Source organism: Trichosurus vulpecula, chromosome 1 (assembly GCF_011100635.1).
Source record: "Trichosurus vulpecula isolate mTriVul1 chromosome 1, mTriVul1.pri, whole genome shotgun sequence".
Lineage (NCBI taxonomy): Eukaryota > Metazoa > Chordata > Mammalia > Diprotodontia > Phalangeridae > Trichosurus > Trichosurus vulpecula.
Genome location: NC_050573.1, coordinates 72,942,761 through 72,965,159, shown reverse-complemented (window position 1 = coordinate 72,965,159; position 22,399 = coordinate 72,942,761). Strand labels below are relative to the sequence as shown.

The window sequence follows — 22,399 nt, the reverse complement described above, 5'->3', positions numbered from 1 at the left end:
TCTTGTCATTTGAGGATTTTCTATATGTCATTTATATTTTCCGACCAAAGTCTGCCCCCACTTTCCATGCAGTGGCTAATTGATCATTCTGAAGTCACCCAGGACTTCTATGTTGAGAAGGGTCTGGTCCTGAGCCCAGGAAGAAACAGCCCACCTAGACGGTTGGATCTGTGGTTGTCTTTTAGCCATAGCTGCATTTTCCAGGAGAATCGCCATGTGTCATGTCACCATGATGTGCCTCCTTCCAGGGTCCCTTGTGCTTGAGGGAAAAGGTCTTGAGGTACATGAGCTTCCAGCTGCAGCCTTCCTGAACCAAGTGAATTATTAGTTGCCTGCTTGCTGCAAATCCATTTAGGTTTCTCAGTCAGCTGAAGAAAAATTCAGAAATGAAGCAAGCTCACATTCACTACTGCCATTTAAAAACTTTCCATCTTGAACTGGCTTTCCTCAGTAATGGCATTTTAAGTCAAGCCCTGGTTATAACCATCTCAGAAGCAGATTGGCCCAAGAAGTTCCATCTCTCTATCTTGTCAGGAACCATTAGTCCTTTGAACTCTCTTTTCAGACTGTTTCTTTGTGAGCCCATAGGCTTTCTGCAAGGGAAAAGCCTTAATTTCTTCTGGTTTCTTGGAGTGCTTATTCTTTTCCTACAAAAAGGGCCAAGCAGGGTTGAGGGGTCATTGCAGGAGATAATGGGTGAGGGGAAGGCTTAGAGGATGCCTTTCTGTAGCTCTTCTTATCTTTCCTTTCCTATTTCCATTCCCTTGGACAATTACAGGAATTTAGTGGCTGAGCTCCTTATATCTCTTTTAGCTATAAGTAGGCAGAGGAAGGAGATACCCAGTGACTATAATCCCTGGTCAACTAGGTGGCTTCTGTCTCCCTCAAGATCCATCCCAGGCAAACCTTGAGAAGGCTGCACAGCAAGTAGGAATTTCGCATAGTCTATACAGTTGGATAAACTAAAAGGTGAACTTGAACCCTGCGCAGACTGTGAGATTCTGTCATAATTATCCTAGGCTAATCTAGTTAGTAAGCAAAGTTACCCTGTGTCACCACCAGCAAGTCCTGGACCTTCATGACTCACTGGGCCTTGGTTTTCTCCTTCTTAAAAGTAAAGGATTGTACTGGATAACCTCTAAGGCTCCTTTCTGCTCAAAAAACTATGCTTCTCTCATGATGAAAGAAGCTAAATTGACAGTGTTTATTAAAACAATGGTAGAGAGCTCTTTGTTTCTATAGTCCATTGTTTCTTTTCGTTATGGAAGGTATAAAGTAGACACTAGTCTGGTTACAAATGGTTCCAGGCCATTGGCCTGGTATCCTTCCTGGTAAACCAACAACAGGACTTCTCTTCGTTGACTTCTTTGTGGCCAAGAATTCCACCTGGTGACTGCAGCCCAAGCTGTTAATGGATGAGTCTTCAGAACTCTCAAGTGAAGACTCTCGTTGATCGGATTCCTGTGGATTGTGTTGAGTGACGTAAGAGTTGTTAACATGTACAGGGTTATTTTGGGAGATTAGCACAACAGAAGATTACGGGGAAATAAAGTGAATATAGATTGAGTCAAGGATGGAGGTACTGTTTATCCTGTTGCATGCTGGTCTTTGTCTCCCTCCAGAATTGGGGCTGTTTTTGTGGGATTGGGACCAGTAAACCCAGAGTCAGAAAGTGTTAGTAGTCCTCCTGTTTGGTACCTTGACTTAGGCAAAAATGCCTTGGGAAACCTCAGCCATGTGAAAGTACCCTTATTAGCTTAAAGCCTATGGATTGAAAAAGAAGGGGGGAAATGAGTTTTTAAAATAGATCATTATTATTGGTAATAATCATGTGCATTTTGTTTGTAATAGTCCCATTTTATAGAACAAGCACAGAAATCATTAAACTACCTACCTGCTCATGATCTTATAGCCAGATTTTGAACTCAGGTTTCCTGACTCAGAGTCCAATACTCTATGCAGTGCTTCCTTTCCCACTAGTTTCACTTGGAATCCCAAGTACTGGACTTGAATGATTATAAATTGTTTAGATCTGATGTGGGAATTTTGGGGTGTTTGGAAGTCCTTCAGTAGAGAAATAGACTGCTCCTTCTACTCTGTCCTTCCCTATGGTAATTTCCCTCTGCCTTAGATGGATTGCAAGGATGATCAGATTGACTAGGCCCCTGAGTGGGTGTAGAGTTCATACTGCTTTATTATTCAGATGAACCTTCCTGCTTTTCTTTTTCTTCTCTTTATCAGAGCACTCTCCCCCAACCCCAGGAACTGGTGGATGACAGCTTCATTGAAGTATCTCCTTTCTTTAGCTTGGGCCCAGTGTAATGGTTGTGATGATTTTCCCAATACTTGCAGCCTTCCTGCCTGAGTTAATTGGAGGAGATTCTGGCCTTGGCTGTCTCTCTGTTTATTTGTCATCTAGTACGAGTAGAGCTTTCCGGAGAATAATTGAATTGATCAGTGATGTAATAGACTGGCTGTAACTTTCAGAGCCAATAAGAAATTGTCATCATTATCAGTTCAGCTCAACTCAAATATATATTAAATACCTACTGCATACAGACACTCTGCTGGTTGCTAAGGCTGCATAGAGAATAAGATATAGTCTGTGCCCTCGAGAGCCTGGCAGCCTAACTGAGGAGCAAGGACACATGCACATAAATGATAAGTAACAGTACTAGAAGAATGAACTGAGAGCCAAGTTAAAACACCTACGGGTCAAGGGCTAAGACTTAAGATTTCTTTATATCCCTCACCTCAGTCTCAGCACCAGGTAGAGAACATTTGTCTATACTGAGGTATTCCTTAAGGGTTTGTCGATTGAATGGATAATAGAGTGGAGGAAGAACATCCCATGAGGGCTGTTGGGGAAGATTTCTGGGCGAGATGGTTTTGAGATAAAAGTTGGACTTCTATCTGCTGAAAGAGAGGAGGGGGAGGTGGGCAGGGGGATCATTTCTGGTGGGTCCACGTAAGTGAGCTAAGGTGTACATGTGCATGATGTAGCCTGGAACCAGTGACTAAACCAGGCTTGGCAGGAGCAGTCAGCCCTATAAGGAAGAGCTGTAAGGGAGAAGGCTTGGAAAGGTAGGTTGGGGTCAAATCACGGAGGGCTACCCACACCTAGCCAAGAGGTGTCAGCTTTTTACTCTGGACAGTGGAAAGCCATTGAAAGTTTTTGAGCAAGAGGGGATGGTGGTATGTGTGTGGCTTTATAAAGTAGGCCTTTAAAATAACTGACATAACATTTGCAGTCCTTGAGAATCTTCAGGAAATATCATTGCAGCGTATATGGAAGTCTTTGCCAGAGGCCTTCTGAGATTTGCTAAGACTTCTTTATAATTTAATTTACTGACTGACTTTTACATTCTGGGGGAAATGTTCTGTAACCAACCCTGAACTGGACAGGCTATAATTTTCTTGGGAGTGTTAGGGAGGAGGAAGGGTGGTAAAAGTGAAAGGTACTCTTCTCCTTAGGCAATTTCTTTCCAGGGGACATCATCTCACTTCATTTTTCCCCTTATATTGCAGGATGCAAATAAGGAAAGTGGTAAAGCCTCCAAGCCCCATAAAGTGACCAAGGAACACCGAGAGAAGCCGAGGAAAGACTCTGAGAGCAAAGGCTCCTCCAAAGACCTGGATCGTGAACAGACTAAGCCACCGAAGGACAGCTCTCGGAAACCCCCTGAGAATAAATTGCCCAAGGAGGAGAAGGCACCTCCAAAAGCAGCTTTCAAGGAACCAAAACTGGCAGTAAAGGAGACCAAATTGGAAAATATGTCTCCGAAGGGTGGGCCCCAGCCTGAGCCTAAGCCTTCCAGCAAGCGACCTGCCAATGTGGACTCACCAAAGCCCAGCGCCAAAAAACAAAAAAAAAGCAGCTCCAAAGGGGCAAAGAACATCTTGGCGACCTCTCCCCGGACCTCGTCTTCCTCATATCCGGACAAGAAGCAGACTAAGGAGAAGATGAATGCCAAAGCTGAGAAAGTAAAATCAGAGAGTGAGCCCAAGGAGATCAAAAAACCTGTGGATCTGGAAGAATCTAATTCTGAAGATGAAGCTTCCTTCAAGTCCGAGGTGAGAATGGCTTCCTTCCTTCCTGTAGACAGTCATCTCCTGAATATTCTGCCAGCAAAGAAGGGCTTTCACTGCCAGGGCCCATGCATAGAGCAGGCCCAGGGAGATAGTGTTCTCACTGGGTACCGGCACAGAACAAGGGAGAGTAAACTCTTCAGTTTGAGCAGAGGGGCAGATCTCTTCCGATTTGTTTCCTGGGTGTCCAGATGCTCTTAATGCTAATTAAATGGGGGATAAGAGGATGAAATCACATCATAACCTAGGTTAAATAATCATGTCCTGTGTGATTTTGGGGAAAGGAAATAAGCAGAAGTGCTAAATGAGTGCTTGTATCATGTTCTGAAAATTCCCCTGAGTTACCGGCTACCTGTTATGCTTTCTTCTCACCTTTATACAGGCTTAGCCTGCCATAAGATTTAACACTTGAAGGAACCTGGTAACCCCAAACTTCTCAGATCCAGAGAGAACTGACTTTACTAAGCTCATATAAGTAGGAAGCAGAGCCAAGATTTAAAATCCTACCCTTTAACTCCAGATTCAGTGCCCTTTCCACTGCACTGCTACCTCTTCTTGGAAATTCTTCTCTAGTTCTCTCCCCATGCAATAGAGCCCTCCAGTTGGTCTGTGCATTGTGCTTTCCATTTCCAAGATTCTAGTTTGGTAGAAAAAGCACTGGATTTGGAGTCTAGAAGGGCTAGGTTCAGATCTCAGTTCTCTTGGACCTGTGTGACAATGGGCAAGTAATCTTCCTTCTCTGGACATAGTTTCCTCCTGTCTAAAGTGAGAGGGATTGGACTAGATGAAGGGCTCTATATTGAGTGGTCTTTGCATTTTTAAATACAGTAAAACTTTAATAGTGCAAAAGCCATTCCTTGGGAGCAGTATAAAAAGAGGAAACAGGCCATAGTTTGCCAACACCTGGCTTAAATGATCTCAAGGACTATTTCCTTCCTAATGATGGGAGGAAACCAAGATACTCTCAGGTGTTTTGTGAACTTGATGGTTGATCTAAAATACTTGTCCCCATCACTCTTATAGTTGGAGATATCTTGGATGAGGTGGGACTATAAAGTCATGTGACTAATGGCTTAACAAACACCAGAACTCATACAGCCTTCAGAGTTGACACTTGGGCTGGCATGTACCTATTAAAACAAGACTGCCATTGCTCAGACTGGGCCAGGCATTGGGGCTTTCAAAGAGAATGAAGACATGCCTGCCCTCTAGGGCAGGGGCTCTCCCAGCCTGATTGGGGAGACAGGACATACACATAAAAAGATAAGTAACTGGGTGCACTGAGGGCCCATTGCTCTGAACCTCCTGGGGCCTACCACCTTTGAGCCGGAAGGACAGCTGGGCCCTGCTTGGGGTTTCAGTCAGTCCATTCTCTCCTCAATGTCTAGTCTTTCTCCCATAGCTTTAACTGTAAGCCATGCGCGCCCTCATCATGTGAGATGTGTTTCTCCTGCGGTGTGGGAAAGTGCACACTCACTGAATTTGGAATCAGGCAATAAAAATCCTGGCTCAGCTACTTAAACACCTGCTGTGTAACCTTCTACAAATCACTTTCTCAGCCTCAGTTTCCTTATCTATAAAATAAGACGGTCAGTCTAGAAGAGAGCTCTTGAACTATCAGTCTGTACATCCTGGATTTGCCCATAAAGGGTCTTTGCAGTGTTACAGAGGCCTCCTTTTTCTGTCTTTTGACATTTACTGGACACTACTGTAACTTCATTCTTGCTACAATACTTACTTCCTCTTCCCAATTATACGTTAGATTTTGTATCATCAAAATGTATGTATTCATCCATTCCCTGAACTACTTTGTGCATGCAAGTAGCTACATTGATAACGTATTGCATCCTCCTTACACTAACCAGAGTCTCCCCATCGTCCTTTAAATCACTTGCAATTTTTCACAGTTACTATTGCCTACCTTTTTTATGACCAAACAGTATTGTCTACCTTGATGATGCTGATAAACCTTTCATTATAGTATTCTGTAGGGTCCGGATGGTTTTCACATACATTTCCCCAATGGATTTTCACAAAATGTAGGTGAGGAAGATGTGATTACCTCCTTATTTTTTACATGAGGAAATTGAGGCTCCGAGAAGAAGTGAATTGTCCAAGTTCACATTGATAAATGAGCAGCAGAGCAGAACTAGACTCCAGGTCTCCAAAGTCTTAATTCTGCCCATTTCATCTTTCTAATCTCTTTACCTGTTGTAGCCATTTAGTGAATGAATGAATGCATCATCATCTGCCTTCTTCACCATCCTTGGTTCTTTGTGACTCTTAAACATTTCCAAGAATCAAATTCATCTTTAAAGGGCAAAGATTTTGCCAGCATAGAGGTTGTTTAAAAGCATTACTCACAGGTACCAAATTTCCTTTCAAAGAGAGGCCTGCCAAATGTTGAGTAGTTGGCATGCAAGTTGGACTAAGCATACAGCATCCCAGGTTAACTGTTTTGAAAGAATTGGTGCTCATTAGGATAAGGTCTGGTGAGGGGGAGCAAAAATAGCCATATGACTTTATATTGTATATTGACCTTTCACTGCCCAGTACACAGTGTGCCACAATTGGGTACCAAGTTGGTACTTTTGGCCGTGGTAATGAAGATGTATGGTGGGGCCTTGGGGAGCATTGCCTGTAGTGCCTTGGCTTACAGCGAAACAGCTTACAGAGCTTGTCCTGGCAGGCAGCATTGGAGAGGGCTGAATGTGTGGTCTGACTTAGAGCCCGATGGGGACCACCCCAGGCTTTGCAAGGCCATCAGTGGATCTTCTTCTAAGCAAGGTGGGATAGAGTTGTAAAGCTGCTTCTTGAATGGCTCCTGGTGTCTCCACGTCTGAACTTAAACCCCTTTTTATTCCTTTTTACCATGTAGATTTGGTGGGGTCTCGGGCTAGAACTGGCTCAGTTATATTTGGCTGCCAGCCAAACTCCAGTTGCTGTTTTCTTCGTAAGGATTCTGTTGGGGATAAAAGGACCTCTCCTGGAGATTTCCTTTTCCAAATTGAAAAGAATTATTGCTTTATGTAGATATTGCGTGGAAGAAGTGGAATGGGAACCTTCTAGTATAGAGGTTCCTAATCTTTTTTTGTGTAGTGGGCCCCTTTGGTATTTTATTGAAGCCTCATCAATACCTTTACTAAGGTGTGGATGGCAGTGCAGTGCAAGAGTCAGGAAGACCTGGGTTCAGATGCTCCCCATGACACTAGCTGTGTGATCCTGGGCAGATTACTTAACATTTCTGAGCCTCAGGTGCTCATCTTTAAAGTTGTGGAGTTGGACTAATTGGTCTTCGAGGCTATGATGCAGCATCTCTGTGAAAGGACTGCCTCAGAGGGAGAATGGGATGATGGTAAGAATGCAGCTTCCTTGCATGTTTTCTCTGCCAAGAAGGATCTTTGGGCGGGAATGTGTAGGATAAAGCCAATAGGCAGTTGATCCCCATGATAGGACAGAACCCCTTGATGAATGCTGGTTATCTGGCTCAGATGAGCTACTTTTTAGGTTATGAAAGAACTAGTAGATGTTACTGTTCAGCCACTGTCAGCAGCCTTTGAGTGACCACACAGAGTAGACGCTAAGCAGGTCCCTCTCCAGGGCCTTTGTGCTCAAGATCTGGAGGTAGCTGCTGAGTCAACACTAGTTGATAATTCGTTATTCAGATTTTATTCTGCCACCTTGTGATAGCTTATGATGTACCTCTGTTTGAAGTCCTTAAACATCATGAAACTTCACTATGGGTGGACATACTGAGTTGAAGGAGGTTCCTTGTACCTGAAGATTCTCATCCTGCTTTTCTGTTTACTAAGGGGAATGGAACCTTTCGTTATATTCTTGCTTGAGGGCCCAGAATTTACTCTTGGAAGAATGGCTCTGAAAGATGCTTACTGACATCTGGTGGTCATTAGCATTTAAAAACTATAGTCACGTTCTTGACTGGGATAAAATGCTATTTTCACTGATAGAAAATAGTGCCATTATAAGATAGTGAATAATGAAATGTGAATGCCAGTGTATGTCCCCTATAGGTCAAGGAAGGTCATGAGCACTGTGGGCTTTAGTGGGAGAGACATGTGCCCCAGGCCTACCTCTAGGCAGAGCCTCAGGCCCCATTAGATGTCAGTTGTTTGATACATGGACATCACTTGGTTGTCAAGTGTGTGTCCAGATTAGTAGACTTGGCATCCATTGCTAAAGCCTTTGCCACAGTTGGCAGAAGAAAGTGCAGTATGGGTCCTAGTGACTGGGCTTATGGAAGCCACGCTTTTTGCATATTCCACATTCCAACCAAACCGGTCATTCCCTGGTCCTACTTCCCATATCACTCTTACCAATCTATATAGCTTTGCATGTGTTATTCACCACGCCTGGGAATGGTCTCCTTGCTCTCACCTCTTCCTGTTGAAATCCTTCAAGCCCCAGCTCAGTTGTCACCCTCTCCTGGAAAAAGCACTAGGTCTGAAGCTCCAGGGCTAGGTTCAGATCCCAACTCTGTTGTATTCTCTCTATCACCTGGGGCAAGTCACTTCACTTTCTTCATCTCTAGATGAAGGGGCTTGGGCTATCTCAGTTCTAAGATCCCTTCTAGCTCTAAATCTGTGATCTTACAGATCATTCGTTAATTGTGGCTCTGAGGCAACTGAAAAGCTAAAAGCAGTCTCGGTCTCTCCTCAAATATCTCCTAACAACACTTTGTCTTTCCTAGATCACATTCTGCCTTCGTGTAGGTGGTATATTCTATAAGCTTCTTGATAGCAGGGCCTGTGTCTTAATAAAAACTCACATTTACATATCATTTTAAGATTCACAAAACCCTTGATTTACTTTACCTCACTTGATACAGCTGTCTTGTGATGCGAGTGCAGTTATTACCTCCATTTTTCAGATGAGGACTGAGGCTGAGAGAAGTTATTCCCGGGTCATGTATCAGCATCTTTTTGTAACCTTGTCTCCCAGTGTCTGTCCATCATGGTGCTATGCATGTATGTCACAGAAACTTCATAAGTGGTTTTCTGATTTGGTAAACTGACTCAGAATGGGGAAGTGCTTTTGCTCAGGATCCAGCAGTTTGCCAAGGCTGAGTCTGTTGCATCGAGATTCACACTGCTCCAAAGCTCATAAGATAGAGATTTCTCAGCTGAGGAAAGTAATGTCAGAGTGCTTTGGTTGCTTGCTTTCAGAAGGGTGGGATAGGAGTGCAGGTTGCCATTCTTTCTGGGGAGCATAGGTCTCTAGGTTTTTTTTTAACCCTGCAGGGACTAGGTCAGCTACATAAAATGTGATGCAATCTTGCCCAAATGCCTGTGCTATTAGATGTACTCCAATTGTCTCCTTGTTGTGCTGTGGATTGAAAGATTAAGATTCTTTTTCCTTTTTTTTTTCCTTTTTATGGGGGGTGAAGTCTGTCCAGTCCAGCCCTTCCAACTCCAGCTCCAGTTCGGATTCCAGTTCAGATTCGGATTTTGAGCCATCTCAGAACCACAGTCAAGGTCTGTTACAAGGAAGGAGTATCAGTAGACATGAGTATGAATGGTTTTTTAAGAGTTTTTGAAGTCCAAAATTTACTTATTGTGCCTAGAGCTTGAGGAAACCTTTTGTTCCCATCCTGGCCACAGCAGAGGGCCAGATGGGAAAGAACAGGAGAGAGCTGTGTGTTGATACTCAAACAAATGTTGTTCAGAAAGTAATCTTACAAAGTTAACTACCAGAGTATTACATGTGAAAGGTACATCCTTGCACATTGCTCAAATGGTTCAGCTCTCATTCTGTGTATGTGTTTTAAAATAGCTGTTCTCTTTGAATGAACTAAAGCTCTCCAGGCAAATACAAAGAATTATTCAGTGTTCAAAGGCAAAAAATACCCCCACTAAGGAAATTCATCACCAAAACCATAAGGTTTTGGGGGAGTGTTTTTACTGTACTAGATATATCTAAGTGGTGGGTAAAGTTTCAAGAAGGAAGGCCAAGCCCCAGTGACTAAACTGCCAACAGATTTATTGTACTGTGTGTGATGTGTCCACATTAAACTTTGCAAACAGAACTTTGCAAGAGGGGATCTCCCAAAGCACTAGTCTGGAGGTGACCGTAGGTATAGCCAATCACTTAAAAACGTGTGATGACTTTGTATTTTATGTTCTTTCCAAGAACAGTAAGGTGAAGTCAGGGTGGTGGACAGGTGTCTTTCTCCAGGCTGGACTGAAGTAGCACTCATGCATGGAGGCCTGTTGAATTGATGCTTCTGGTTGTGACTGGGTCAGGTGCCAGATGGGAGCCTGAATCCTGTTTCTTTGTCAGTACCATTTCGTTGTTAGCTGACTAGAGTGGTGGGGTGGCTCCTTTATTGTCCACGGTCAGCTCTGCTACATGTCCCTACCATTGAGCCACCAGGACTAAATTGTCTTCCTTGGGCCTCTCAGTTTTCAGCCCAAGCCTGCTATCTAGCCATTTGCTTACTTGCTTGCCTAAACTATTGTCAACAAACACCAGTAATTCAAGCATGAAATAATCTAGATTTTAATTTAAATGGTTTGGTGATTTGGGGGGAAATGTTCACTTTTCTCAAGACATTTACATAATAATGCTGACATGTAGAATTGTCATTTATTTTCTGACGATTCTGCCTTCCCTCAAAGCTCACTAAATTCCGATCACAAGGAAATGGAGTTTTTTGTTATAAGGTGCTAGTTGAAAATTTCTTATTTTCTTCCACAAAATGACTAATGGAAATATGTTTTACATGATTGCACATATATAACCTTTATCAGATTGCTTATTGCCTCAAGGAGGAGGGGAGGGGGAAAGAAGGTTAGAATTTGGAACTTAAAACTTTAAAAAGAAGAATGCTAAAAATTGGTTTTTACATGTAATTTGGGGAAAATAAAATATTTAAAAATAATAATAATGTTCTAGCAGACCTCCTATGTGGAGAGAGAGGTCTTTATAACCCATGGCAAAGCCAAAGCTTTGAACAAAGTTCCTAGAGAGTGTGTTCAAAAAGTGACAGGTTGCCTAGAATATTCCCTCAAGATAAACACGTGTGTAATGAGGAACCTGTGGCATGGGGTCCACATGGGGTGTTGCCTTCCTGACATGCCCCCACTTCTTGATTGCCAGGCCTTTTTATGTCATTACGAGGAAGTCCACAGTAGTTTAGAGTTCCATTCATTTTAAGGTTTCTCTGATCAGCCTCTTGACTGACTCTCTAGGCAGGATATGTCAGACCTGATTAGAGAAGCTCCTCTTTCTTACATGTTTGCCTGAGAATTTCTCTTCCCTGGCTTTCAGGGTTCCATTTGTAATTCCATCACTTATGTTGTTAAGTAGTTATTAGGTTAAGAATCCTGATAGATTTGCTTTTTATATGTTGCTTTCAATCTGAGGTTGGGGAGATACCAAGAGATAGAATATTTGAGATGGATGGAACCTTAGAGACCATGTAAGCCAACCCTCTTATTTGGTAGACTGAAACAGGACCATATGACCATGTGAAATGAGGGCTTTATGTCCCTTTGTTGCTATGGGAATAAGAATATAAACCAAGTGCAGGAATGGGGAGCTGTTTGCCTCTCAACAGAGATGATGCTTGACTTGGAGTGGATGTGATCACTCAGTGGAGATGTAAATAGTGACCTGAACCAAGAGAGTGACATGCCATTTGCCGTCAGAGTAAGGAAGTTGCCCCAAAGAGCACTGCAGGACAGGTTAGGAGATGCATTGCTATCTGTTCTCCCTAGTTTGGGGGAGGGGATGCTTGCCATTTCTCTCAACCTCATGGTACACATCAGCTAAGAGGAATGCTTTCTTATTATCCTTCCAAACTGTAGGGATAGTGTGTCCTCATGGGCCTGGGCTCTGACTAGACCCAGAAACTTTGAGTGGGCCTGGAGTTGAGGAGCCCTGAGTTTCAAAATGAGCTTATGGGAACCAAATATATTCATCTTTTATCAAACTGTCAAGCAGTAAAAAAAGAATGTGAGAGTCTATTTGGTTTCCTCTGATCTCCTTTTCTAATATGATGAGACCCTGCCTGTCTGGGTAAAGCTATTTGGTAGTGGGATTTTTTGTGGGCTATTGAACATCTGTTGCACGGTCAAAGATGCTTTCCAGTTCTTGACTCTAGGTGATAGTGATTTCTGTTAAGGCTGGTGTATTCAATATTCTCTTTTTCCACCTCCCCCTGAAAACTCAGGCCCCCTGCGTTCTATGGTGGAAGACCTGCAATCAGAGGAATCAGATGAAGACGATTCCTCTTCTGGTGAGGAGGCAGCTGTCAAAACGAATCCAGGCAGAGATTCCAGGTGATAAACGAATTCCAAAACTGTCCTCTTCCTGTCTACAATCTAGAGTTAGAATCAGCCTGCAGGCATCAGTGGAGTATCTTTCCCTTTGGCCTCGCAATTACTGCAAGTCATATTATGTTTGGGAGGGACCTTAAAAGATAAAATACTGAAGCTAGGAAGGAACTTAGAACATAAAATGTTATGGTTGGAAGGGACTTGGGGACATAGAACATCAGAGCTTGAAGATATCATGTAGCATAGAATGTTTGAGCTGGAAGGAATCTTAGAACCCAGCTGCTGAGCCAAGAGAAACTTTGGAGGTCACCTGTCTTATTTCCTAGACAGGAAACTGAATGATGGCGGGGTTGAGGGCAAGGGGTGGGCTTATCCGTGTTCACTCAGTGAATCAGTTGCAGTGCTAGGACTCAGAGTTCTTGGTTCTCTTAATCAGAAGTAAGATGTGCATCCAACATCTTTTGTGGAGACCAGAGCCAGGATTAGAGAGCTCTATCCCTGGAGTAGGTTTTAGGCCCCCAAGATTCAGGAGATAGACCTTCTTAAATTTCAAAGCACAAAGCATTTGCAAGTGATTTCTCCCTGACCCTTATAATCTGCCCTTGGAGAAGATGGCTAGATAATCCAGAAAAAGAGCCCTGGATTTTGGAATCAAAGGACTTGAGTTTGAATGTTGCCTCTGCTACTTACTGTGCCCGCTCGTTCTTTGGACCTTAGTTTCCTAATTTCTTAAATGACTTAATGATCTGTAATATCCCTCCGAGCGCTTTGATCCTAAGTAGTCAGGGAACAAATTCCCAGTCTCTCAGTCTGATATCTCTGTATTGAGGACAGGCAACTGAGCTCTCTCTGAGGTTATTTTTGAACACTGCTCAGACTGGTCAAGAACTACAACACCCTGCCCATATCTCTTTACTATGAGCCAACAACATCCTGGCTCCATGCTGCCAGGCTCCTTATGTGTTCCTTGACATCGGTGATTTGCTTGTCTGTTTACACATGCTCACTTGACAGACAGCAACCACTTTAGTCTGATGTTGGTTTTGGTCTCTAAGCTGACCCCTGGAAGCTTTGGGTGGAAGTGACTTTCTGGCTTGGTTTGACTTAGCTCAGCTGTATGTAGGCTAGCTCACTCCACTTTTGTGACCTCGGTCAAGAAGTCTGCAGAAACACTCTGGATTGCAAAGTCCCTTTTGGACCCTGCCCTCCTTCCCCAGCAAGAACTAATATAGATGAAGTACCTACTACCTGCAGAATCCTGTAGTAGAAACCAGGGAAAGACCAAAAGTAACTGCAAGTCCCTAATTTCATGACCTTTAGGGAGGAAGGATAAGATGGAAACACAGATAATTATAATATACAGTGTTGCATAATTAGTGCATTAGATAGGTCTGAGAACACACAGACTTCTGAGGAGCAGAATTATCAGCTACCAGAACAAATCAAGAAAGGCATCATGATGGAAGAGGCATTTTATTCAGCCTTTAAAGAACGAGTAAGAATTCAACAGGTGAAGAGAAGGAAGGACATTCCATGTAGAGAAACAACTGAAGGGCACTCTAGATTTCTGGTTTGTTTCCTCCCATGAGGGGAGAGTAGAGGTCCAGCAGGTCATTCTGTACTTTGTGGTACAGACACTGTGACCTACCAGTTTATAGAATTACTGTGGGCCCTGAGAGTTGGGAAGAATTCCATTTCCCCGGTCTGGTAACTCTCAGACCTTCTGCCCATCTGGATGTGAAGGGATCTCACTAGAAGGACTGAGCCAACAGTTGTTCGCAGAGGCCTCAGCAGAGCAGTGACCTACCCCTTTGGAACAATGTCATGTGGATCACTCCGGAGCACTGCCCAGGGTACAAGAGCCTGCAAATAGACTGCTTACCTGAACCTACTCTCCTCTCTCATTTCCAGGTTGAGTTTCAGTGACACTGATAGTGACAACAGTGCAGACTCTTGCCTGCCCAGTCGAGAGCCCCCTCCTGCTCAGAAACTGCCTCCAGCCAACAGCAAGGTATTTGGGGAGGAAAGGAAAGAGGGAAGAGCAGGGAGGCACATAGTGCTGAACTCTTCACCTGTTCAGCCCTGCCCTTTACATCCATTCCTTGGAAAAAGGTCTATGATAGCTCATTAGGAAATCTTACTAAGATGTCTCTAGGCAGTTAAGTCCTAAGGACCAAGATGAGCTTGTCATCAGAGTAGATTTATTCTTTTTTTAATTTTTTTTAAATTATAAATTTATTTTTTTATTTTTAGTTTACAACACTCAGTTCCACAAGTTTTCGGGTTCCAAATTTTCTCTCTCTCCCTCTCCCCCCCCCTCCCCCACCCCAGGCAGCATGTAATCCAATGTAGGTTCTACATATACCTTCACATTGAACTCATTTACATAATAGTCCAGTTGTAAAGGAGAATTATAGCCAAATGGAATGAATCATGAGAAAGAAGAAACAAAACCAAAAAAGAAGAAAAAAAGAGAGAGCAAATAGTTTACCTCAATCTGCATTCAGACTCCATAATTCTTTCTCTGGGTGTACATAGCTTTTTCTCTCATGGGTCTTTTTGGAGCTGTCTTTGAACCTTGCATCGTTGAGAGGAGCTAAGTCTATCAAAGTTAGTCCTTACAGATGCTGTGTCTGTAATCCTGTATAATGATCTCCTGGTTCTGCTCCCTTCAGAGTGGATTTATTCTTCTGGTACCCTGGCATTGCACTAGAGCCCCTCGGCAGCAAAATCCCAGGGCTGTCCCTAGTGGGGAGTTTAGTCACAGTTTAATGGACTTCATTTGCCTGGGGGTAATGAGGTAAAGGAATTTGACTTCTTTGAGAAATACTTTACCAAAATTTTTTCTTAGGAAATATTGTGATTCCAAGAATTGGGGAGGCATTGACCAGCCCTCAGTTTATTAGAAAAAAGATTTTACTGGACTCCAAGCTCCATTTGAGTCCCAAGGATGAAGGGTTCAAAAAAGGCAATGCCATTTTAGGCTGCAGTGATAGAAACAGTGGGAAAGATGAGGCAGTTGGCAGTCTTTTGTGGACTCTGCCCTGGGCAGTAACAGTAACTGTACCCTGAAGGAACTTCCAGTCTAATGAGGCACACAAAGTGGGCATAAATATGTGCCTCCAGAATGGTTACAGGAACCTTCAAAGTAAAAGGCCTCCTGCCAAAGTGGTCTGAGCTGAGGGTGGTCAGAAGCCAAGGGCTCTCAGAGGAAGAAATGAGGAGGAGGAGGAGGAGGGCAAGGATCCCAGACATGGCCTACAGCCAGCACCAAAACCCAGAGCTGGGAGACAGTCCAGTCTGGCTGACTAAAGAAGACTGGAAGAAAAGGCGGGAGGGAGAGGGGACTGAAGAGAGTTCCAAATGCCAAAGAATTCTCTCTACTGCTGAGTAAGATTGAAGCTTAAAATTGCACTAAGACTTTAAGAATACCTGTATTTGATCCTAGAGTTTCAGTAGGGACCCATGGGGTACATGGGGAAGGGGGAGTACAGAGGGACCTCATCAGACCTTTGCTTTAAGAAAGTCACTTTAGTAACTATGGGGAGGATCAATTGAAGTGGGGACAGACTTGAGTAAGGGAGACTAAGGGCACTGATTAACATTATGTCTACATAGCTTTAGTTAGTGCCCTAGTGGTGCTGGATTCGTTCTGCAGCAGTCTTCCCAGTATTTCTTTGTAGCTTTCACATGTGTCATATTAGTGCATTAACATTAATAGTGACCCTGGAGTCAGGAGGACCTGAATTCAAATACAACCTCAGACCCTTCCTTGCTAGCTGTGTGACCCTAGGCAAGTCACTTAACCCCAATTGCCTCCTCTCCGCTCCCCCCCCCCAAAAAAAACCAGTAGTGCATTACTTAACACACTACAGTGTGTTAAGACATTCTCCAACCTCTGGATATATTACTTGAAACTTTTAATCAGGCTGAAATTTTCTTTTTTAAATCCTCTAGGCATCTGGAAGGAAGAGTCCAGAATCTTGCAGCAAACCAGAAAAAATTCTAAAGAAGGGAACATACGACAAGGTGAACTGGGATTGGGGCTGGGTCACATGGAAAATGTCATGAAAAGGACCAGTCAGAGGTCAGAGACATCTCCTGTCTAAAGACCATAAAGGTGGCAGAAAAATTTCGGTGTTACAGCTTTCCTTCTACTTCCCTGGGCTTTAAATGTCTATCCCAGATGAGGTTAGTCTTAGGGCCAGGATCTTCTGGCTTCCTCACTTTCTTTCACTGGCAGTCACTGGTGGAGCTGACCTATTCACTGTCACAGATTCCTGGCCCTGGAGCAGATTTCCAAAAGGGAAGATATAGTTACTAGAACCTTTGGGTGTCTGTACTCTGAAGCTACTCCTCCTGGGCTATTTAATGATTCTATGTGCCTGAAATACCCAATTGTGAGTCAGGAACCCTAAGTTACCTTCCTCCCTTGGGACAGTCCTACAGATAATTTCCCCTTAGTTTCATCCCTTCTGCCCCTCAGCCATCTCACAGAAGGAAGGAGTAGGGGGGTCAGCTGTGGGGTAGAAGGGGAGGTAGCCTGGGTAAGTGCCTGAGTTCACTCAAACCTTCCACTGCAGGCCTACACAGATGAGTTGGTGGAGCTTCACCGGCGGCTCATGGCCCTCCGTGAACGCAATGTGCTGCAGCAGGTATCGGTCATTACCTTTCTCTATGGTCCCTTTGGTCCAGATCCCTTAGGCACAGTGAGACTTCACCTGCAGGACCAGAGTCTGGCCATCAAGAAGAGGCAGACAGTGTTCCTGTGAGTGACTATTGGATCCTGGGATGACACATAAGGAGGCAGGCGGCTTGGGCCCTCCTCTGCCCTAGAGGTGTAGGGCAACTCTAGTGGTCCCCTGAGGGCTAGCTTTATGCAGCACACGTTGGCTCCTCAGGTACGTGTGCAGAGGGTAGGTTTTGTGACAGTTACGGAGTACACTACTACAGGGCCTAACCTTCCCCAGAGGCACCTGAAGAACTGGAATTTAGTGTGGGGAAGCCCTTGTCAACAAGGATTTCTTCACATTCCCAAACTAGGAACCAAAGATGACCCCATACCTGGGTTGCCCTTGGCTGCATGGTATTCCTAACTTATGTGCTTGGATGTGGGGACAAGACCAGTGTCCTTGGGTTCTTGGGCTAGATATGAGTGGCCAGGCTGTCTTCTCACCTAGCCCCAATGGCTCTTAACATTAAGCCTGGTTACCCATTCACTCCCTGTCTCATGCCTCCCTCCTGGTTCTCTTGGTGATGCCTCTGGAGAACAGATGTCCTCTTATGGCCTTCCTCCATGAAGCTTTCCCCAAGTAAGCTCCTCTACCTCCTGTCTTTTAGATTGTCAACCTCATCGAGGAGACGGGACACTTTAATGTCACCAACACCACCTTTGACTTTGACCTTTTCTCTCTGGATGAGACCACCGTCCGCAAGCTGCAGAGTTACCTCGAGGCCGGGGCCACATGACACTGGGTCCAGACGACGGGCGCCTTGGGAAACCATCAGGCCAGTCTCCCAGTACCAGGAAACCAGTCCCCACAAGTAGACCTTACTCTCTCAATTCACCCGCAGCACTGCCTTAGCGAACAGCCATGCTCTCTGAACGCACAGCTCAACAGGCCTCTCCCCTTAGCTATGGGAAGAGACCTGGGCACAGGTCTGAGCAGAGCAAGAGGAGCCGAGCATCCCTCCCCCACAGAGAGTCAGCGTATTCGGTTTGACTTTGAAAACTGCTTTTGTGTCAAGAAACACATCAGGTCTCTCTTGAGACAGGAAGAACTTGACTGGCGCCAGAGCAAACGGTTTCTTCACCTCACCTCACAACTGGCCCCCAAAGCAGCAGCTGCCTTTTCCCAGCTCTGGGAGGGTTGTTCATGTTGGGGGCCCATGGTTTGACAGTTGGGACTTCCTGAGCCGTCTGGGTCGGCTCCTGTGGAATAGAAACCCTGATTCCCTCCCCCATCCTTTGGGCCTGCCCTATTTTCCCCTCCCTGAACAGTTTGGTACAAGTACAATTCCCACCCAGGTCTTGGGAAGGCATCAGTCTGGCTCTATGGCAAGGAGGCCTAGTGTCTCAGCCGTGAGCAGGGTGGCCGAGCTCTGAGCCTCCCTCCTTCCAGTCTGCTTTAACTGTCCTAGGATTCCAAGCCTCTGTATGCTGTATATATTCTCTATATATTCTATATATGTATGTATGTATGTATGAGCGCCGAGTCGGGCTTCCGATTTCAGGATGTGTGTCCTGGTCCTTGTTCTGAATTGCATTGGCACATGGGAGGAGGAAGGCAGTTACTGAGGTTTGACTCTAAAAATGGAAAAGGATTTTTGGAATTACATGGGAAGGGTTGGATTCATTGCCATATGCAGAAGTCAGGGTGAGACTGCTTTGGCCAGAATGGACGATGTTGTCCAGGCCGCTTCTTCCTGTCACCACTGCCTCACTCCTCCAGACCCCTTCCCGTACCAGCTTTTTGGCTCTGCGCAAGGAAACCAGAACAAGGGAACGTTGGGGTGTGGATGCCGACCCACTCGGGCCATGTTTAAGGCCTCTCGGCTCATCCCCAGTGAACACTAAGGAGCAGTGGTTTCTGCCTGAGGGAGGGAGCGGAGCCTTCTGACACCCAAGCACACACATGCCTGCCTAGTGAAACTAGCAGTGGTTTCTGAGCACTGACTGTATTCAGTAGCAGGATACAGCTGGTTTAAAGCTGTCTCCTGGATCCAGCTCTTCTTCCCTTTTGTTTAGTACTCTCTGAACTTTGAAAATGGAGCTTTTGCCAAATAAGGTGGGAGAAACGCAAAAGATTGGATCAGACCAAGCCCCAGGCTGGTTGGGGCACTTCTCAGCGCTTTCCCCTCTGCTCCAGGTAACACTTGGGCTCTTGGTAGCCGGACTCTTGTCTTCTACCCCATCCTGGTTTCCTCCCTCTCCGTGCCCTCCCGTTTGTCTGTCAGCTCTGGCGCAGCTGTTTATTCTGTGGTGATAGATAATGAGCATGTTAGCGTGGGGCCACCTGGATCCACTTCCTGTTCACTAGGGTCCCATTGTGTACCACCTTCCCTCATTCCCTCCCCCACCCCTGCCTCACCCCCATTTGTTTCTTTTAATGCCAAGATCTGGCCAGGTCAGTTCTTCCCCTGCCTCTGGCACGAGATTAGATAGAAGCCCCATAAGAACAACAGATCTCCCTACCAACTCAGCATTAGCCCCCTGGCCCAGCTCTCCTGAAAGCATGCACACCTCCTTCCTTCTTGCTATGGAACAAACCCCACCCTGCCCTACGCCAGTCCTTGCACTTGTGTTTGAACTGTGAGAGCATTAGAATTTATGTACTGGGAATGGCTGGGGAGATGACACAGAGTATTTGGGCCACGTAGTGGTGCCCTTCCTGCAGTGGCACCTAAGATACCACTCTCCCCACTTACCTCACTCCATCCAGTTGCAGCCATGTCCTCACTGTCAGCCAGTTGAACTGGGGATAGGACTTCCCGAAACAAGTCTTAGCTCTGGGGAGCCCCCTTGGGGCAGCACTCAAGTCTCTCCTTCCTTGGTGGCCTTTGGCACTTCCAGATGGCAACTTTCAGTGGAAAAGTCCCATCATTTGAGGCCCCCAAGGAAAATTATAATGGGTGCTTTTCACTATCTGATCACCCCCCACAACCACCGATTCTGTGCATCAGACCTCAAAAGAGAAGCTTCTCATCTCCTACCCCCACTCTGCCCTGACTGGTGGTGACAGCCATATCTTTGGAGTACTAGAAAGTACACAAACCATGTTTCCTGTACTCCACACTCATGGCAGACATGTCTGAGAGGCAGATTTCCTAGCATTCCCCTAATTGGCAGTTGCCTTGAAGCTTGGCCTTCCCCAAAAGTAGACAAAATAAGCTGGCCTGAAATATGCAGGCAGGAAGCCCAGTCGTAGCCAACAGCTGAGTTGCCAGTGGCAACCTTGTAACTGCCACAGTCCTGAGATATCTGTGGCTTCAGGATTTTTTTTAAGGGCCCTTTGGGGGTTCGAGGGCCGTTGACCCCAGCCTGTGTTTATTCCCTGAATCAGGAGCAGATTCCTTAAGCACTGGTTAGTCAGAAGGTTGGCTTCCCTCCAGGAGGCTTGGACACAAGGAATGAGGGAGGTGAGGGCAGGGACCCAGCCCTCAGTCCCTTTGTTCTTGCCAAGGGAATGCCTGCCAGATTGTTCTGACTTACTCTGCTGGATAATGTCCTGGATTCTTTTCCCTTACCCCACCCCTACCCCCTAAGGAAAAAAAAAAAGTCCCTGTGCTTGTTAAGGTTTGTCAGGTGTCCCTTTGGATGTCAGCAGGCTGTGGGGGCCTCCCTGTGCACTCATGTTTCTACAGAAGCCCTGGAAGTGTTTCCGGAGCATCCCCCACACACACCGTACCTACTGTGGGCCCCGCCCCCTACCGGCGAGGACTCTGCCAGACTTGAGTAGGAGAGAGGGACTTGCCTTTGCACTCCTTACAAACAGTATGTAAGTACATACGCCTCAAACTGAGTGTTAATTCCTTGTATTCTGCTGTGTCTTTGAATGAACAAAAAATGCCGAAAGCAAAGGTATTCAATACCTTCTATCACAGGAGGGTTTTTAACAGAACATCTCTGGCACTGAACTAATTAATATGTTCTTCTGGCTGGAGACAGACTCCTGGATCAAAGAAATGAGGAGAATCATGTTTGTAATAAGTTACAGGATTGTTTCTGTCCTGGATTTTAAACATTTTTGTTAAATTGTGAAATTCCAGAGGAGTTTTATAGAAAACAGTGAAATAAAGTAAGATGGAAAAAGTCTGTAGACTGACAGCTTTTTTTGTTGTTTTTTTTTTTTAATATTCTGGTTCGTCGTCAGTCTGGTGGAGATTCCCCATAAGGAGCAGTTTCAGTGGTTTACAAAAGAAACCGGCCCGTCCCTGTGGGAGCAGCTTTCGTAGCATCATGATTGTAGAACTGAAGCTCCCAGGCTCCTGAACCCTTTAAATCATTACAGATGGGATGGGGCTGGCCTTCCTTGGGGCTCTATTTAAAGGGCTAGGACATACAGATAGGCAGTGCCCTGAACAGGACTGGTCTACTTTCTGTACCAGCCATGTGACTTCAGACAAGTCACTTCACATCCCCAGGCCTCAGCTTCATCACATGGAAGATGTGCAGTGCCCCCTAGCTGCTTCATAAAGTGGTTGTAAGGAAGATGCTTGGGAAACCTGAGTGCTGTGAGTTTAAAATGTAAGTTAATGCTGTTAACCCCAGCCCGGCCTGGCCCATTCCTAAGGGCACTTTATCTCCTGTGACTCTTTTGGTCTCAGGGCTTTAGGTCAGTCGGACTTCATTTCCAGGGATTTGATTTCTGTTGTGCTCAAACACAGAAGGCTAAACTAGAGAATCCTCTCTCTAAAGAGGTCATTAACACTGAAAGCTGCTGTCATGGAAAACTTGAGGCTGAAGGAGACAGCAAAGGAGCTCTGAGAAAAACAAAGAGGCGTTGGGGGGGGACCCGGGGAAGTGTCTTGGGTGACTGGTGTCAGAATCATCAGTGAGGACAAGAAGCAGGAAGAGTTTGGCCTCCCCTTAGCTCATGAGACTGACCTTCACTTGGAGGGAAAGAGCCAAGCTTGCTTCGCCTTACCCCACAATCTTTAAAAAGAGACTCCTTGGAGAATGTGGGAGCAGACTACAAGGAAGAGCAGAAGCACTATAATAAGAGGAGTTGGGAAGGTCGGCACCATGAAAGAGTCGGGCCAAAGGCACAGAACACAAGTGAGGAGAGCTCTCAGAAGGCATCTACTCCAATTCCCTGCCCAGTGGGGTGGTCCTTTCGGGAAGCTGCCCAGCAAGTTGTCACCTGGCTTCTGCTTGAAGACTTCACTACCTTTTTTCCCCTACATTCAAGCAAAATGATCTGTCTCTATAACTTCATGGTCTGTGTCCATCCATATGGTCGCTATCCATAAATTGAGGGGGAAAAAGGTGGTTGGTAAGCATTGAGGGCGTT

The 22,399-nt window shown here is 45.2% G+C and overlaps 1 protein-coding gene across 6 annotated transcripts in view; it reads left to right on the top strand.

Annotated features, from left to right (window-relative positions):
- MLLT1 (MLLT1 super elongation complex subunit) overlaps positions 1-21,205 on the top strand; it is a 90,781-nt gene extending 69,576 nt beyond the window's left edge. For 4 of the 6 annotated variants that reach the window (XM_036760606.1, XM_036760595.1, XM_036760581.1 and 1 more), the window contains 7 exons: positions 3,529-4,074; positions 9,485-9,581; positions 12,281-12,389; positions 14,298-14,397; positions 16,344-16,415; positions 16,970-17,041; positions 17,727-21,205. In XM_036760606.1, coding sequence (XP_036616501.1) covers positions 3,529-4,074; positions 9,485-9,581; positions 12,281-12,389; positions 14,298-14,397; positions 16,344-16,415; positions 16,970-17,041; positions 17,727-17,855 — 1,125 coding nt within the window. In that variant the 3' untranslated portion in view covers positions 17,856-21,205. The remainder of the gene's footprint in view (positions 1-3,528; positions 4,075-9,484; positions 9,582-12,280; positions 12,390-14,297; positions 14,398-16,343; positions 16,416-16,969; positions 17,042-17,726) is intronic. The other 2 variants (XM_036760599.1, XM_036760588.1) reach the window with 1 other exon arrangement.
- The last annotated feature ends 1,194 nt before the right edge of the window (positions 21,206-22,399 follow it).